Source organism: Colobus angolensis, unplaced genomic scaffold (assembly GCF_000951035.1).
Source record: "Colobus angolensis palliatus isolate OR3802 unplaced genomic scaffold, Cang.pa_1.0 Scaffold30, whole genome shotgun sequence".
In the NCBI taxonomy this organism is placed as follows: Eukaryota; Metazoa; Chordata; class Mammalia; order Primates; family Cercopithecidae; genus Colobus; species Colobus angolensis.
In genome coordinates, this window is record NW_012116266.1 from 2,922,547 (window position 1) to 2,939,519 (window position 16,973).

Consider the following 16,973-nt stretch of genomic DNA (forward strand, 5'->3'; position numbering starts at 1 on the left):
ACATTTTGAGGAATTGCTATACTGTGGCTGCATGGGACATTTTTATTTGCTAAATCTGGCAACTTTCCAACCGCTTCAACAGAATTTTAATCTGAATATTATATTTAGCCTAAATTATCATATTTAAACAGAAACTAATACTGCCCATTTCCATGCTAAAACTTATGCATAATCTCTCCATACAGACTCTTGGAAGGTTACTTGCACATTTTCTACTACAGTGAAGAACAGGTAGCAAGAAGCAAGAACAAAAACACTTATCTTTTAGTCTGTACAAACTGGGCAGCTTGATGCCCATCAGAGGGGAATTTATACAAGTCATTCATTCATTAATTCAACAAACATTTTTTATGTTCATTCAGTAGATGCCAGGTGTGAGCTGGGAGTCCTGATGCAAAGGTGAGTGAGACATTCCTCCTCACCCCCTACTTTGCTCTAGCCAAGTTTCCTTTGGTTTCAGCATCTTTGCCTTCTGCCCCTGCTCACCTGACTCATCCTAGGATTTCAGCTCCCATAAGACACAATGCTCAGGTCCCTGCTTAAACACACACAGCTCTCTGCACTTTGCTTTGGAGCTCTTGCCATATTGTTATATTTGTATGGTTTCCTGATTCACTTGTGTGTTTCCAGACTGTAAGTCCCTGAAGACAGAACCAGGTTGTTTTGCTGATCACGTCTTCTAGCACCTAGCGAGGCACAGTTTAGTCATTTAATATAGAATAGGTTTATTATATAAATGAATGGGTACATCAGTTCTTCCCTCAAGAGGTCATGGAAGATAAATAAGCACGTCAGTTTCTATGTCAGTAGATAGGAATGAAGGGCTCTGGGGAAAAGAGCAGTTCTGTCTCTGGGGAGCTGGGATTGGGGGCCAGCTCCACGATAACATCAAGCCCAAAGATGACATCCCCGCTGTCTCTGCAGAAGGGAGCCTGAGAGAATGTTGGGAAGGGAGCATCCGGAGAGCTTTGCCTTGCTGGGCTGTGCAACACACATACAGACAACCAGCCAAAAGCACCCGATGGACTAGAATGTCATAGCATAGCTGGGGGTTCAGAATCCATGTAGCCCAAACATCCACTTTACAGATGGGAAAGCCAATATGTGTTGTGGCCTTCCCAAGGTCACACAGGCAGAAGCAGAACCGAATCTTGAACCCTGGTCTCCCAAGCCCTGAGACAGTGTTCTCCGCCTCCTCATGATGTCCATGTTCAAGGGGAAAGGAGCACTGGGGAGTTTCAAAACCCTTCAAAGCTTTCTTCGAACTCCCACAGGCATTAAAAATAGTCAGCTGGGAATAGAAACACGAATGTGCAAGGCGAGATGAGATGAGGGGTGAGAGGAGGAAAAAAGGTGAAGACAGAAGGCAAATCTAGAAAGGCCGCCTGCCACCCGCTTTGGAGTCAAGGCCCTGTCGGGCAGTTCTGTGTGAGGCTTGGCAAGGCGGAGGTGCAGCAAGGCTGTGCTTCAGTTCCCAGTGGAGGCAGTCAAGGGCTTCAGGATGAGATTAATTAGTGGGGCTATGCTCCAAACCGCGGCAGCCTGGCCCTGCAGACGGTTCTGAGAAGCCTGGGGGGCTGTGGAGGCTGCAGCCTGCACCTTGCAGACTGAACGGCACTGTTTCTGGGGAGGCTGTAGAGTCTCAAGGGTAGAGAAGGGTCCATGGCTGAACACAGCTGCCTGGGCCTGCTGGTCTGGTGAGGGGTTTGCTAAGGGACCTAGAACCAAGCACCCCAAATCCTCACATGTTGACTGCCTGGTCCCCAGGACTTTGCCTCTCCACTGGTGAAGGGTGTTCTGCAGAGGCCTGGGCACCTCAGTGTGCACGTGGGCCTGATGGGGCGTCAGGTCAGGGTTTGTATCCTGTGTGGGCCCTGCTTAGGCTGGCCTGTGTCCTCTGCAGAGAGGGCTCCCTCCTGCACTGGTGCCACTGGGTAGGAGGTGGGTGAGAGATGGCTCAGACGCACTGTGGCCAGGTGGGATATGTTTTCTTAGTGAGAGGGCCTTCTTTTCTTACAGCACTTGTAAAACTGTGGTGACAGGAACAGCAGTCGTGCACACACACACGCGCGCGCGCACACACACACACACACACACACACACTTGTCCTATAGGGTTTTCTGGCAGGGAAGGGAGAGGAAACAGGTGTTATTCTTTGGATGAGCTGCAGAAGTAATCTAGCTCTTAGTTCCCTTGGCAGTCTCTTGCTTGGGCCTCCAGAGAGAACATGGAGGACATGTCCTTCCACCAGGAACTGCCCCTGAGGGTCACTGAGAAAACTCAGGAAGAAAGAGGATCAGCCTTGGAAGGTGTGGTCAGCAGCAGCGAGGGTGGCTCAGGAGTTCTGAGATAGGAATTCAGGGGCAAGCCCTGCCTTTGCCTCAGCCTGGGGCGATGTGTAACCTTCTAGGACTCTTCCCATTGTGTTGATGGGAATGACTGTTAAGTTACTGTGAGCCCCTAGGATGGATGGCGAGGTAGCTGTCAGCCCCCACCACCATCGGTTGCGTTTGCTGTTCTGACCATCACCCGCTTCCCACCACCCCACTCCCCATCTCACACCCTTTATCCCCCGGTGGAGAGATATTTTTCCCAAGAGTTTTGTTTAGCTCAGGCTGGGATTAGAGCCTGAAGGCTATGAGAACTGAAATTGAGTCATCTTTCAACCTCTTCAGGTTCCCTCCCACACCCCCATCAACACCACCAACATTGCGGGGGCAAAGGTGGCCTCTGCATCCAGATGGGTCCTGTTTTCTTCAACTATGGTTCTGTTCCAACCTCATTTCACTGGGCTGCCTGCCTCCCCTGAGTTTCATGTAAACATTTCCAGAAGGATGTAGATTAGGGGAAAAAAAAAAAAAAAAAAAGTCTTATGTAAACACTTGCTGGCTAGGGACCAGGAGAAATTATCAGTTTATTAGGGCTTTAAAAATATCCAAAAGCTCAACTAAAGGAAAGAAGAAATTGGCTTTTGTTTTAACCTGTTATTGTTGCTAGGCTCAGTACTACCATAGAAGCAGGCATCCCAGGACACACAAGACATTGTAAGATCACAGGAGGGGCAAAGATGGAAATTGCAGAGATTTGACTGTGGTAACCTTATTGGTCAGTGAGGAATGAGTGGTACTGGGGGCTGCCCTTTTTTATAAATTAAAAAGAGCGGAAGAATGATACAGAAGAGAGAGTACTTCCTCACTGGAGCCTTAAGGCGCAGTGTGCCCTGGCCCTTCACCTTCCCAGCCCCATCTCCAGTCCTTCTCCTTTGTTGATCATGCTCTTGCGTTTGGCTGTTTGCCTCCTGTCCCCCTCCCTGAGTGAAAGCTCCAAGAGCTTACAAAATCAGGAACTGCTCAAAAACATTTCTTAAATAAATGACTGAAACAGATTTCCTTTTCAGGGTGAACAGAGCCTCAGGATGGTGGCAAATTTGGCTCAGGTTCAGAGCTTCCATGGGGAGGGAGGTTCATAATGAAGTGTTTCCCTCCTCGTTGCCTGGGAACTTATTGTACTACGTAAGAGCATACTTGGCTTCCTTTAGCTTTCACTGGCCCAAATCTGGTATGTTTTGAATCCAATAACCAATGGGTGAAAAGGTCTTCAATCACCTCAGTCACCTGAGGCCAGGTTAGTTCTTCCACTAAAGGCACTGATCCCATCATGAGGGTGGGACCTAATGACCCACCTCATGACCTAAACATAATTACCTCCCAAAGACCCCACCATCTAATACCATCACAATGGGGGTTGAGGCTTTGCTGTAGGAATTTTAGGAGGATACAAACATTTTCATTTCTCCTGGAACAATGATTCTTAAATTTGAAAGAGCATCAGATTCCCCTGGTGGGCTTTGCTGAAGCACAAATCCTTAGGCCTCATCCCCAGAGTTTCTGATTCAGTAGATCTGGAATGGAACCTAAGCATATACATCTCCTCTGACAAGTTCCCCAGTGATGCTAACACTGCTGGCCAGGAACCACACTTTGAGAAGCACCATCACAGATGCTGAAACCACCAGAAACATTGACAATCGAGGGTTTGACCACAAAGGAAGGAGCAAATAATCTAAAGTTTTTAGATTATTTGTCTAAATCCAAAGACAGAAAGCAACCCTGTGGCCCTGTTGACCGCCTAGTCCGGGACAGCGTGGAGGTAATATGTCATTTAGTACAAGGCAAAAAGGAGATCAATACTGGGAGTGGGGTTTCCCGAAGGGATTGACTCAAGGAGATGGGTCAGCTAGTCTACCCACAGATAAAGATAACAGTCTACATCACCAGGGCCTGGTGATGTCCAGGGAGGAAGAGTTTGTAGGGGTCACAGCCTCTGAAGTCTACCAGGCAGGACTCTGAATTAAAGTAGGCCAGATGGCCCATCACCCATTTCCACACTATCTTCATTTTATAAGAAGACAACCAGCCCGTCAGCCTACTGCTTCAAATGCTGAGAAGAAACATTATCCCAAGAGGATGACTTACCATCTTAGTTTGCCCAGGATTGAGGGTTATTATGGACTGAATGTTTGTGTCCTTCTAAAATTCATATATCAAAGCCTCAACTACCATTTTGATGGTATGAGGATCTGAGACCTTTGGGAGGTAATTATGTTTAGATTAGGTCATGAGGTGGGTCATTAGGTCCCACCCTCATGACAGGATTAGTGCTCTTATTAGAAGAAGAAGACAGAAAGATCTCTCTCCATGGAAAGGCCAGGTGAGCACACAGAGAAAAGGCAGCCATCTAAAAGCTAGGAAGAGAGCCCTTATCAGACACTGAATCTGTTGTTGCCTTGATCTTGGACTTCCCAGCCTCCAGAACTGTAAGAAATGTATATCTGTTGTTTAAGCCACTGAGTCTGTGGTAGCCTGTTATACCAAGCTGACTCAGACAAAGGGTACCACCCTCTTCTTTGGTACCTGCGGCCCAAAGTGAGAACATACATCTTGTTTTCCTGCCTGAATGTTGCCTTTTCCAAAACCACCCTGGCCTGCCCTGTCCCCTATCCTGTACCCATAAAAACCCCAGGCCCCACCAGCAGAGCAGCAGAGTGGCAGAGAAGGAGAGAAGCAGCAGCCAGATGTTGGAGAGAAGCAGCTTGACTTCAGAGGGACAGCTTGATAGTGGGACCTTGAAGAAGAGTTCAGCCAGGGATGGCCAAACTCCAGGGGAAGATCACCTTCCCACTCTATCCCCTTTCCAGCTCCCCATCCCACTGAGAGCCACTTCCACCACTCAATAAAATCTTCCACATTCACCACCCTCAAATTTGTTTGTGAAACCTCATTCCTCCTGGATGCTAGACAGGGACCCGAGTGCGGGTGCAAGAGGCTGTCACTGTGACCCTACACTGAGCTGTTTAACACTTAAGGCATCCATGGATGGCAAAGCTAAAAGAGCACACTGTAACCTACGCCCTTTGGGGTTCCAGGGGTCATGGGCAACCCCTAGACTCTGCTGTGGACCCACATAGAGTTCTGCTCCTGCCAGTTGCCCAAAAGGGCTCATCCTGGCGTCTGCACCTACTCTTCTGTGTTCTCCCCCTCCCACAAGGGGTTGATAGCTGCAGGCTGAGTAAGCAAGCCACCTGTCATGAGTCCCGTGAAGGGGTCAAGGGAACTATCCTGTTTCAACGGGACATTCAGTGCTAAAAACCAGAAAAAATCTCAGGCAAAGTGGGATAATTTGGTCACCCTTATCCCAGATCTGTTTGTCTCCAACAAAGACAAGGCAGGAAAAAAAACCAAAACAACAACAACAACAAAAAAATCATGCAGAAAAATATCTCTGGTATAATGTTTATTTAAATAGTAATCTTAAAAAGGCTTTATACAAATCATATAAACACAGTTTGACATTGTTGTTTGTTTTTTACATTGAAGAATCACAGTAAAAGCTCTCAAGTTCCCGTGATCTGGCTCAGCCAGTGAATGGTCGAATACCTTTAACTGCAAACCCTAGAAAAGTTAACCTACTATGCAACAGGTTAACTCTTTCCGTTGTTTCTTGTCATTCATGCTTATTCCTTGAACCCTCATCCCTGTCAACTCCCCTGCCCCACCAAAGACAGAAAGCAACCCTGTGGCCCTGTTGACTGCCTAGTCCGGGAGAGCGTGGAGGTAATATGTCATTTAGTACAAGGCAAAAAGGAGATCAATACTGGGAGTGGGGTTTCCCGAAGGGAATGACTCAAGGAGATGGGTCAGCTAGCCTACCCACAGATAAAGATAACAAACACACCAAGGTGTCCCCTGGCCAAGTCAAAATTGGGCCCAGCTGTCTTTCTGTCTTATGACAGACCGGCCTCCAGCTTTGGTGAGGTATCTACATGTAGCCCTGTGTACTCTGCTTCTGTTTAGCATTCAAGACCCACTCAGGGCCTCCAATCACCCAAAGGTGAATATGGATATAGGACTTTTAGAGGGATGCAAGTTGAGTTGTACATAACTTAGAGGTGAAGTGCAGGTCTGAGACAGGGCTAGACTTTGGAGAACTGTAAAATGGCTCACTGGGCATGAGAGCATCAGGACCACTGGAGTAGGCTTCCAAACTTATCTTCTTCTGCAGGCTACTTCTGGAAATCCCTAGGACTTACAAGCTTTCTGAACACTGAGCATCATGGGAGGGTGAAGAGGGAAGGGGCTCATTAAAATCTTGCTTCTGCTGTGGGTCCAACTCGGGGAGCCCTAAAGCTAAGCCCTTGGGCTTGACAGCTCTACTTTTCACCTCTAACTACCACTGTGCCAATGAGTGCCGAGTGCCAAGATCAGCTGTGACACTCAGCCCTAGGTCAAAGTCACAACACCACCACTGAGTCCCACATGACCATTCACATACACAGTAGATACAGAGAACTCAAAGGCGCAAAGACACACACACACAAATAAATAGCTGTTGGTTGAACTCTTGCTCTCTGCATACAAAACACTGTGACATTACCATTTGAACTAGCATTTCCATAAGTTAACATTTAAAGGAATCGGCCAGTCCCATTCACCCTTCCCCTTTCACCTGGGTATAAGACAAATGAAATCGTGGGTGACCATAGCAGCAAAAATGGTCTGACATTGATATGCAATAGGCTGGTTGAATTTCAAATATATTTCCAGCACACAGGCAATCCTTAGGCGTTAATATGAAATCAAGATTTGGACCTTGATGCGAACAATCTTATCCTTCACACGGTTTCATTCTATTCCTGATGCCTCCCTTTGAAGAGTAGTTGAGAGTCATCTAGGGCTGTGACTACCACTTGGGTAGCAGGGCTCATTCCTTTAGTAGGATCAGTGGTGAGTTGGGGTACTTGGGAATGGAGCCATCGGGATTAGGGAAAGAAGAATGCCTTAATTCGTAAGATATTCACTAATTTTTACATAGAGGGAAAATACATTTTTCTTCATTTTTTCAAGGCACTTAAAAAATCACATAAATTGGTGTGCATGCATGTATGCATGTGTGCATGTGTGTGTGCATGTGTGTGAGAACCTAGGTCTCTCAAGGTTGAAGCAGTGTGGTTAGCATTCTTGTCCACAGTATTTGCGGACTTCTGGTTAGAATCAGTTCTTGTATATCCTAGCTCTGACTCTCCTGAAAGGTTGAAATGGTTGTTGTAACCCAAAGGAGAAGTCAGTGTTTACTAGCCTATTCGAGAGACAAATGCATTTCAAAGGGTCTCTGTCTACACTGCTCAGCCTTGGCCCTCATAGGATCACAGAGGTTGGGCTTCTCTTTCCCTCTCCACTGTTCTCCTTCCCATCCAGTGGTGACCAGTTACAGTATCTCATTGATGGGAAAAACATACCAACAGTCTATTTTTCCCTCTATTTTCCCCTGTCTCTGAGAATATCATGCAATGCTGCTTCCAGGGGCTTAGAGACCTGAAAAATGTGTGTGTGTGTGTGTGTATATATGTATATGTTATGTTTTAGAAGAACATGGAGGAGGGAAAAGAAAAGGCAAAACCACCACCAGAAGCCCCACAAGGGAAGCCCCACCACCAGACACTGTGGGTCTAGAATTAGCAAATGGCTCCTATTCATTCACAAAGCACTTTAAGGCTCATCCAGGCGCTTCTATGGATTTTGACGTGTGAAGTTTCCTTTCTGGTTTGTTTTAAATCGCATACAAGAAAGAACTGTTCATGCTGACCCTAAAATGGCAATTTTCCCCTGGATAAAAAAAGTTAAAGGCAACAACATCCTACTTAAATGCTAGGACTGGAAACGGCAGCTTGTAGGGTTGGCTGGCAGAACCTACACCACAGTAAATCCCTTAAGTCATAAGACAATCAGAGGATGGGATAAGCTGGACGGCTTTTTTGAGTTTTATTTGTAAAGATGGAAAGGCTGAAACGACACTTTGCTTTTCAAGTGTTGATTAGAAAGAGAAAGCGGAGAATAATCATCACTGCTCCGCTTCTATACTGGAAAAGTCGTTCTCCTCTTCTGCCTCTTTGAGTTGCTCACAGACCAAAGAAATAAAATATAATAATAATAATAACAATATAAACTCACAAACAAAATAGAACTGTGACCCCAAAGAGATGAGCTCCTGTTTTGTCCCAGCAGAGAACATGGCCCCGTTCCTGCAATGACTTGGCCACCGCGGCCCTAGGGGGGTAATCATCCCCTGTGCGGCTGCATCTCCCTTCCTCCTGTGACTTGCTTTTCTGTCCTGTCCATACCTTCGGTATTCTGGATCAGTTTGATCAAGATTATGGCATTCAGTTTCCAAAGGAAAAAAAAAAATGTAATCTTCCCCAGCCCCTCTTGCTGGAATGAAACGTCAGATAGGATTCAGGTGCAAGATGTCATGCCTCGGAGCAGCACTTCTGGTGATTCATCTTGACCTTGTGTTTAAGGCCGTCATAGAGCTCGAAGTTGTAGTTCTCCAGTGTGGTGCAGCTTCGGGAGCTCAGGCCCGAGTAGGAACAGGTGCAGTAGAGCAGGAGGCCTGCACAGGTGGCCCCCAGGAGGACACCCAGCGAGCTCATGGCAATGATAGTGATGAGGATGGGATCCAACGTGTACAGCCAGCTCTTTTCTTTGTCAGTCGAGGGGGCGCCAGACCCTGAGGTTGCAGAAGAATTGCTCCAGTCCACCTCGTATTCATCTGCGATACATGAAATACACGAGAGATTGCAGGCACCGCCTATGTTAGGGTGAAGTGACTGAGTCTCCCTAGCCCAGAGGCTCTTCAGAGCACAGCAGTAGCAGCAGCGGTTCTGGAGAATTAGTCTGCCTGGGTTCAAAGTCCAGCCTCGCCACATCCTAGCTGTGTAACTTTGGGCAAGCTATTGAACCTCTCTTTGCTTCAGTTTTCTCCTCTTTCAAATGGGGATAATAGTAAAATCTGCCTCAATTGGGTTGTTAGGAGGATTACATGAACTAATATTTGTAAAGTGCTTGGTGTCTGGCACACAGTAAGTACAAAGTATCCAATATTTAAATAATTTGGCTTACACTAGGTAAACTCTGATTTTAACAGCACCTTTGGGGTGGCTCTGCAGCACCTGGGATGGCTTTGTGTTCAAGGGGACCTCTACATCCCTCCTTTCCAACCTCAAGCTAATGAAAGGACAGCCTGGGACTATTTGCACATGATGAGTTTCCTAATTTGGCCTTCCTGGCCATTATAAGCAGCAGATTTTCCCCAGCCACCAGACCTCCTTTAATAATAAGGCATCATACCTTATTGTTACGGGTTGAACTGTATCCCCTTCCCAGCCACTTAAATTCATGTCGAAGTCCTAACCCTCACCACCTTATTTGGAGATAAGGCCTTTACAGAGGTTATCAAGTTAAAATAAGGTCACGAGGGTGGGCCTTTATCCCGTAAGAGTGGTATCCTTAGAAAAAGGGGAAATTCTGAGACACACATGAGATAATTTCGTATGAACAGGAAAATGGCCGTCTCCAAGTCAAGGAGAGAGAGCTAGAATAGATCCTTTCTCACAGCCCTCAGAAAGAACCAACCCTGCCCACACCTTGATCTTAAATGTCTAGCCTCCAGAACTGTGAGAAAATATATGTCTGTTGTAAGCCACCCAGTCAGTGGTACTCTGTTCTGGAAGCCCTAGCAGACTAATCTAATTACATTTCTACAGTGTGGCTAAGGCATGCCCACATCTGGGCATCATTTTTTGAAATCTCCTAATAATCCCATGAAGAAGGCAGGATATTATACATATTTTTATAGGTGAGGAAACTGAGGTTTAAAGAAATTAGGTGACTAGGTAACTCACTCCAGGTCATGGGACTTAGCAAGCAGTTAAAGTAGGAATGGAAATCAGGCTTTCTGTCTCCTTACCCATTGCCCTTTCTACTCCATCCCAGTGAGCCTCTGCCTGATCCACTGCAGTCTCTCCATGTAGGTTGGTCATGCACTTTTGCCCATAAAAGGAGTGCTGGACTGGGTTTGCAGGGAGAGTCTGCAGTCAGTTAACAAGGTGCTGTTTGGGTGAGTTGCTCCAGTTTCTATAACTACACATGAAGTTTCTGATTAAGGGCAGGTTAAAAGCAGCTGCTCTATAAACTGTTCTTCTTAAATGCATAAATCTTAGTCTACAGTTATTCTTTAAGTGGAATCTTGCTGTTGAGTCTGTTGGAGATCAACTCTGGCACGCAGAGAAGCCCAGAGAGAGACCTGTGCTATTATGAGTTGAGGGAAGAAATTACATCTACATATTTGCTCAGCAGCCCTCTAGCCTCTTGAAGTATGTGTATTTGCAGTGAAAAAATAGAGCTTGGAATAAATATAAAGATACGAGATGGTCAGTGTGAAAAAGAAACCTAAATCTTGCAACAGTCTCCGAATTGGAACCTTGAATAGTGTGAGGAAGGTTTCCCCCAAGCCAGGGAACCAGAAACCACAGCAGGTCTGGGAGAATATTCACATTATGCTCATTTACTCAGGCCATTTTTGGGAGACGGTGAAAAGCTTCAGGCAATGATACATATAGAGGAGCTGATCTTTCACTTGTAAAGGGTTTATTCAGATTTGCAGTCCATCCAGGTAACAAGTTTCTGGAAAGAGGGGATCTGATTCAGATTAGGCAGAGGGAACCCAATACACTTTCTAAACCTCTAAAGTTGACCCTGGCAGACCCATTGATGGTTCCCTCATTTTTCTCCAGATTCTTTTATATATTTCTGACTGATAGTTCTAAATTTTGGCCCTCCCATACCCTGGGCATTATTTTTGTTGATGTCTTTATAACCAAACTTGAATTTCACGATTACCTGCTAAATCATAACAATACTCACCATCAATTTCGTCTTCATATCCTTCTCTCTCATGTATTTCTGGGATGTCCACTATAATATAAAGAAAATAAAAACAAGTTAATAACAAGTTCTATCAGCATGGCTAAAAGGCAGGGAGGCAATCTTTATGAGAATGACTCCCCATTCTGGCAGGCAGCTAGAGAATCACCTCCACTTCTAGATCATTCAGTATGGACATTACTGGATTGTTCTCCTTCATATGACCTGTATCTTCCACCAACCACAACCAGTAACACAGAAATAAGAAGAAACTCTGGGTCTTCAGTGCCAAGCAACCCCTGCCACTGTGCCTTTTTAATGACTGGCATTCATTAGGAACACTGGTTTCATTTAAGGCACCTTCAATGGCATCTTATGCCCAACAGCAGCTGCCTTTACTGGGATGTCCATTTAGTATAGCATGCTGCAGCTCTTCTTAGGCACACATCTCAGAGGGCACAAAAGCATCAGAGTCTTTATCCTCTGGATTTCATGTAAACATATGGTAGTTGAAGGAAGTCTTGTTTCATCATTATACGTTTTAATTTAAGAGCAGAAACGGAAGGCATGTCGTAATGCCTGTTGACCTTCACATATCTGTGTTAATATCTCTCATCCTTCTTCCCAAGTCTGTTTTTCCTATTGGCTTTCTCCATGGTTTAGAATAGATCAAAGATGGGCATCCAATCTGACTAGCCAGGCTAAGTTAATTTACTATGAATTTTCTCCAGTATTATCACTGTCTATCTCTTTCTTTATCATGATAATTTGGGAGGGTGATAATACAGTTCTCTCTATTCACTGTGCTGTCCAACTTATAGAAAACAGAACCAATGAAAATTTTCTGTCTAAAATGGTAAAACATTAATAGAGAACATCAAATGCATGGCAAACAGCAGCATCTTACCACTTCTTCCTATCTCACAAGCTAATTATGCCTTTCCAAGCTGCCAGCTCAAGACAGCCCCAGTGAATGTGTATGGCCCTTTCAGAGTTTTGTTCCACCAAGTCAGATAAACAATCTTGAAGTCACTACTCTAAATTGAAATCCAAAAATCAAGGCTTAAAAGAAAATCAAAATCTCAAATGGCTGAAGTATCAGACAAGAGGGAGAAAAAGAACTTTAGACCATCCTGAAATCTTCCTTCATCAGCACTACATCTCAGGGAAGATCTACTTGACCATGATCTGAACTGAGCATTGATCCATCACTGTCACACTTGAAATTCAGTCTTTTCCTGGAGGCCATGGTTTTAATCATCTTAGAAGTCCTCATTTCTGGCCAGAGTGCTAAAGCACATTCTCATCCCCCTCGGTCACTAGTAAGGGATGCACAAAACAACTTGCCAAGACCCCACTTGAAAAGATTGATGCCATGTGGCACCAATCCTCCATAACTCCAGCCCATTCCTGGCATGTTTAAAGCACAGCAACTGGCACCTGCAGGCCACACCAGCCTCCCCACCTAAATGCCCACTCCCTGCATTCTTCTCCAGGCCCCAACAGAGCAGGTTGTTTCCTTGGAAGGGAAATGTGAACATGAATCAACAGGAGGCAGGTGGTGTTTGTCACAGGGATCAAATCGAGCTTGTGAAAGTCAACCCAGAGGGATTTTTTTCCATATGAAAAAAAAAAAAACCAACATGGAAGAAAACTGTCACATTTCCAACAATTAATTGGTTTGATGGGCCACTCACATATCTTAACATCTTCACCAGTAAAAGAGGCAGAACACTGGATGAGGATAGGTGAATCAGCCTAGGATGAGAACCACGGGGCTCCTGCCAGTGACTTTTGGGCCAAATCCTATGCTTGCTTTTAGGGATCTTGTTTCTGCCAAGGATGTGATGAATTCTTGGAGGCTGGAGTGCCCTCTTGCTCCATCTCACACCCTCAAAGAAGTCGTCTTAGGATACCATAGATCACTGGCTGGAAAGGGGTGAATGTGGCATTGATCTTGAAGGAAAAAGGGTAAAAGGATGCTAATGATTTTGAGAACATTTTATCCCAGGAGATCACAGCCTCTTGTCTCTGGAGGTTGAGGACTGGATGAGACGATTTCCTAAGAATTGGCCCATTTCTAAGACTCAATGAAATCAATTGCCCAGATGCAGCTGAGATTTCTGCACCTGGAGAATCAAAGGCTACTTAAGGTGAAGAAGAACATTTTAGTGGCTTGACTTGGCTTTTTGTATAATCACTGCTCCCCTGAGTTTGAGTGAGTGGGAAGGGGGTCAAAAAAAGGATAAGTTAATCAACATTTTCAAAAACGCATCTGTTCACCAAGCCTTAAAGAAAGAACGGCACACTGGGGAAAACACAAATAAAGGGAACATTTGTACAAAAAACCATTTACTTTGATAGCAATTTTCTCTAGTCCCCTTGCTAATATTCTTGATATCTGTGTTTGATTAAGAGCTTTCTCTCTCTCTCAAAAGCGTCTTTGCCCTTTGCCGACCACTTTCCTTTTCTGTTTAGCCTGGTAGGTAAACTGCAGCCTGTTTCCTTAGGTGGCTAGCAGGAAGGAACGTGGTTCTCCCACCGGGTCCCTGTAGTTCTAGCAAAGAAAAGGCAAGGTGCGGCAGGTAAGTGGCTACCAGGAAAACCAAGGGGGTTGAGCTACTGGCCTGTGGGAGGCAGGAGGGAGAATGATGGACTAGGGGTCCAAGGCAGAGGGTAGAGGCAGCAGCTCCCTGGAAAGGGGAAATGGTAGCCGCAGGATAGCGGACCTAGCTGCTGAAGTCAGCGCAGACATCAGGAGAGAGTGGGAGAAAGGAACCAGGGACTCAGAATTTTGTTTTCAATGGGGAAAACTTGGAGAGGAACTTCCAGGACTCTGTTTTAGTGGGTACGCGTGTTTGTGAGTGTGAGATGGGCTAGGGAGAGTGGAATGGGCCGCACCTCTAGAAGAACGCAGGTCAGGAAGGGATCTTACCACCCACTCGAGTTCCGCTTTCAACCTTTGTGCTGCCATGACCCTGTTTCCCTCTGGGCCCCTGTGTGGATTCAGTCTCAGGTCAGCCTGACTACAAATACTGACTCTCAAATATTGTATTAGGGCCAGGGTAGATCCCCAGTCTGCATTCAAGTTCTTTGGGTGTGGCTGGGGCACTGTAACTACCACCATATCCCTACTGTCCCCTTCTAATAAAATAAAAGAGTCTGCCTTATCTCAGATCCGGGTTCGCTGGATACACACTTTGGTTACCTGTTTCACTGGCTCACTACTCTGATGGAGTAGGGCTTTGAAGTGCTTCTCATGAACTTGAAGATGTGGGGATCTGAAATTTGGGGTTTCATGCTTTCCATGACAGGTATCACCCAGAGCAGGAAACTAAATTACATTGTTCTTCAAAGGGCAGTTTTCATTAGCCAACTAACCAACCTAACACCAACTTAGTAGAGGGCTTACTACATGCCTAGGAGACAAATTGAGGACTTTGGAAAATAAAGATGTAAGGGACCAGGTGTCTACCATCAAAGCCCTTCAGTGTGGCTGGGAAGTGAAGACTCACCCATGCCAAATTAGCATGAAAGAAAGCGAGGCATTGCGGAGAGGACTCCAAAGTTCTGCTGGAGTGCAGGGCAGGGATTGGGCAAACGAACCTGGGCCACTACCAGGAAGGAAAATGTGGGAGTGGGGAGCAGGATACTTTGGAATTGAGGCTGCTGCAAGTTGGGCATTGGGAGATTTCTTTCTTCTTTATCTGTCTGATTGATAGAAATGTTTTCAAACATGGCACCCAATCTCTTGTCTTTTGGCTTGCATTCATTCATATCAGGCTCATCAAGGAATTCAAAGAGATCGCCTTGCTTTGTCACAAATCTCCCACCTTGCATATATCTATGTGAGAGTCAGATCTCTGCCCTCCCAATCCCTAACACCTATCCCCTTCCCCAGCTGTTGCAGACAGCATAGTGAGAGAAAGAGGCCAACTCCAAATGAATGACTGGAAGGGGTTTTGCAGAGCTTGAGTAATCAAGTGGGCACAGTGTCTACTGCTTAAAAACAAATACAACCCAACTTCACAAAACTCTGGTCATTTTCATATGGAGATCAGTCTCAGGCCAAAAAGTCACCTTGTTTTGGTCAGTGTCCCTTCTTGCATCATCAAGAGACAGAGTAGGTACACGGTGAAGCATGATTCAAGGTCTCACTCATCTGTTGTCCTGATTTTTTGGAATGAGAGACCAGGGTGACTAGTTATGAAAACACCCACAGGACTATTCCAGAAACACCCTCCACCCCAGAAGAGTCAAATATTCTCTAGTGTGCTTGTCAATAAATTGCAACACTATGGCACAAAAGGTGAACAGCCATACCGAGTCACAAACCCAACCTCTTCTAATGAAATAAGCTTCTCCCTGGAACACTGCCTGGTAGTGTAAGACCACACATGCTGCTCAGGAGATACACCCCCAAGACACTTCAACCTGCTGCCTGGAAATTCCTACTGAGCATGATTTAGTCCTCAAATAAGAAGGCCTTCTCTCATGGCCCTTTCCATTCTCTCTCTCACTCTCTCTTTCTGTGACACACACACACACACACACACACACACACACGCACACACACACACTTTTTTATCTTTCCTGTCTCATTTTCTTTCTTCTTCTAAGTTAAGATTATTAGGGATTAGCATTCCTTCAATAGTTTGCTTTTCTGCAGTTTCTTACAGAAAATTCACAGCCTTCGCTGTTTCTACTGTGAGTGTATTGGCCTTGACACTGTTTACTTCCTGCATTGTAAAGGAGCTTCACAATATGGCCAGGAAAGCGAGAAGTCTGCCCCAAACCACTGGTTACTTTTGGATAAATAATTTAAGACAGCCCTTGGGACACTCATACACAGATCATTTCAGGTCACTGACGTGCTCATTTCTTTGAAGAGTCCCTTCCATGCCAACCCTGAGCAGTGGATTAAGAGGCCTGCTTGAAGCTGATGACAGGGTTGTCATCCGGAGTGTGCAGCAGAGACACTCGGAAGCCTGATCAGTGGCAGCATCACACCCGGCACTGAAGGAAGTGGTGTGGGATGTGGAAGGCCCTAGGCAGGGAGTGGAATGCCTACCTCCCATCTGGTTCTGCCTCAGGTGTCAGAGCCTTGACCAGTCATTGACCTCCGTGGGTCTCCATTTGCTCCTCTGTAAAGTAAACACTGATGCTCTCCTCTGCTCTAGAATTCCCTTGTCTTTACAGGAAGGAAATGAGAAAGGTATGAGGGCCTTTCTGATGAGGGCTCTTTGAAGAGGGTGATGGTTGAGGGAGACAAGGCAACTTCTGAACAAAAGGGCTCCATTGCCTCACGATGCTCACTGCCCCATTCTTCACCCTAACTCTGTCCTCTCCTGGGAGTGGCCACTCCCTGAAACCATTTGTTTTAAGGTGTGCACAGAAACAGAAGACCACAAAAAGGACAGGTCAAGAGAACCCATGAGGTTCCATGTGTTCAATACTTGCTGTTTGGCTCAGGACTCAGTCCTACTAATTGGTAACTGAGGAACTGACAAAGTGGGTAAATTGTGCCCATAGTTTTAAGCCTCCATGTTAACTGAGGTTGGGCTGAGAAAACCTCATGGAAAGCCAGTCTTAGTACAGCCACTTAACCCACCACAGTTCCACCAGCCTTGAAGGCAAGGATTGAAGAGCCACTTACACACAGGAAGCCACTGAAATCATTCATGTTCACAGGTCCCAGGTGTCATCACTTTGACT

The 16,973-nt window shown here is 45.7% G+C and overlaps 1 protein-coding gene across 3 annotated transcripts in view; it reads right to left on the minus strand.

Annotated features, from left to right (window-relative positions):
- Positions 1 to 5,776: 5,776 nt before the first annotated feature.
- Positions 5,777 to 16,973, minus strand: part of NRP2 (neuropilin 2) — a 115,558-nt gene continuing 104,361 nt past the window's right edge. For 2 of the 3 annotated variants that reach the window (XM_011949888.1, XM_011949887.1), the window contains exons 16-17: positions 11,259 to 11,309; positions 5,777 to 9,105 (exon numbers count right to left, since the gene is read on the minus strand). In XM_011949888.1, coding sequence (XP_011805278.1) covers positions 8,804 to 9,105; positions 11,259 to 11,309 — 353 coding nt within the window. In that variant the 3' untranslated portion in view covers positions 5,777 to 8,803. The remainder of the gene's footprint in view (positions 9,106 to 11,258; positions 11,310 to 16,973) is intronic. The other variant, XM_011949889.1, reaches the window with a different exon arrangement.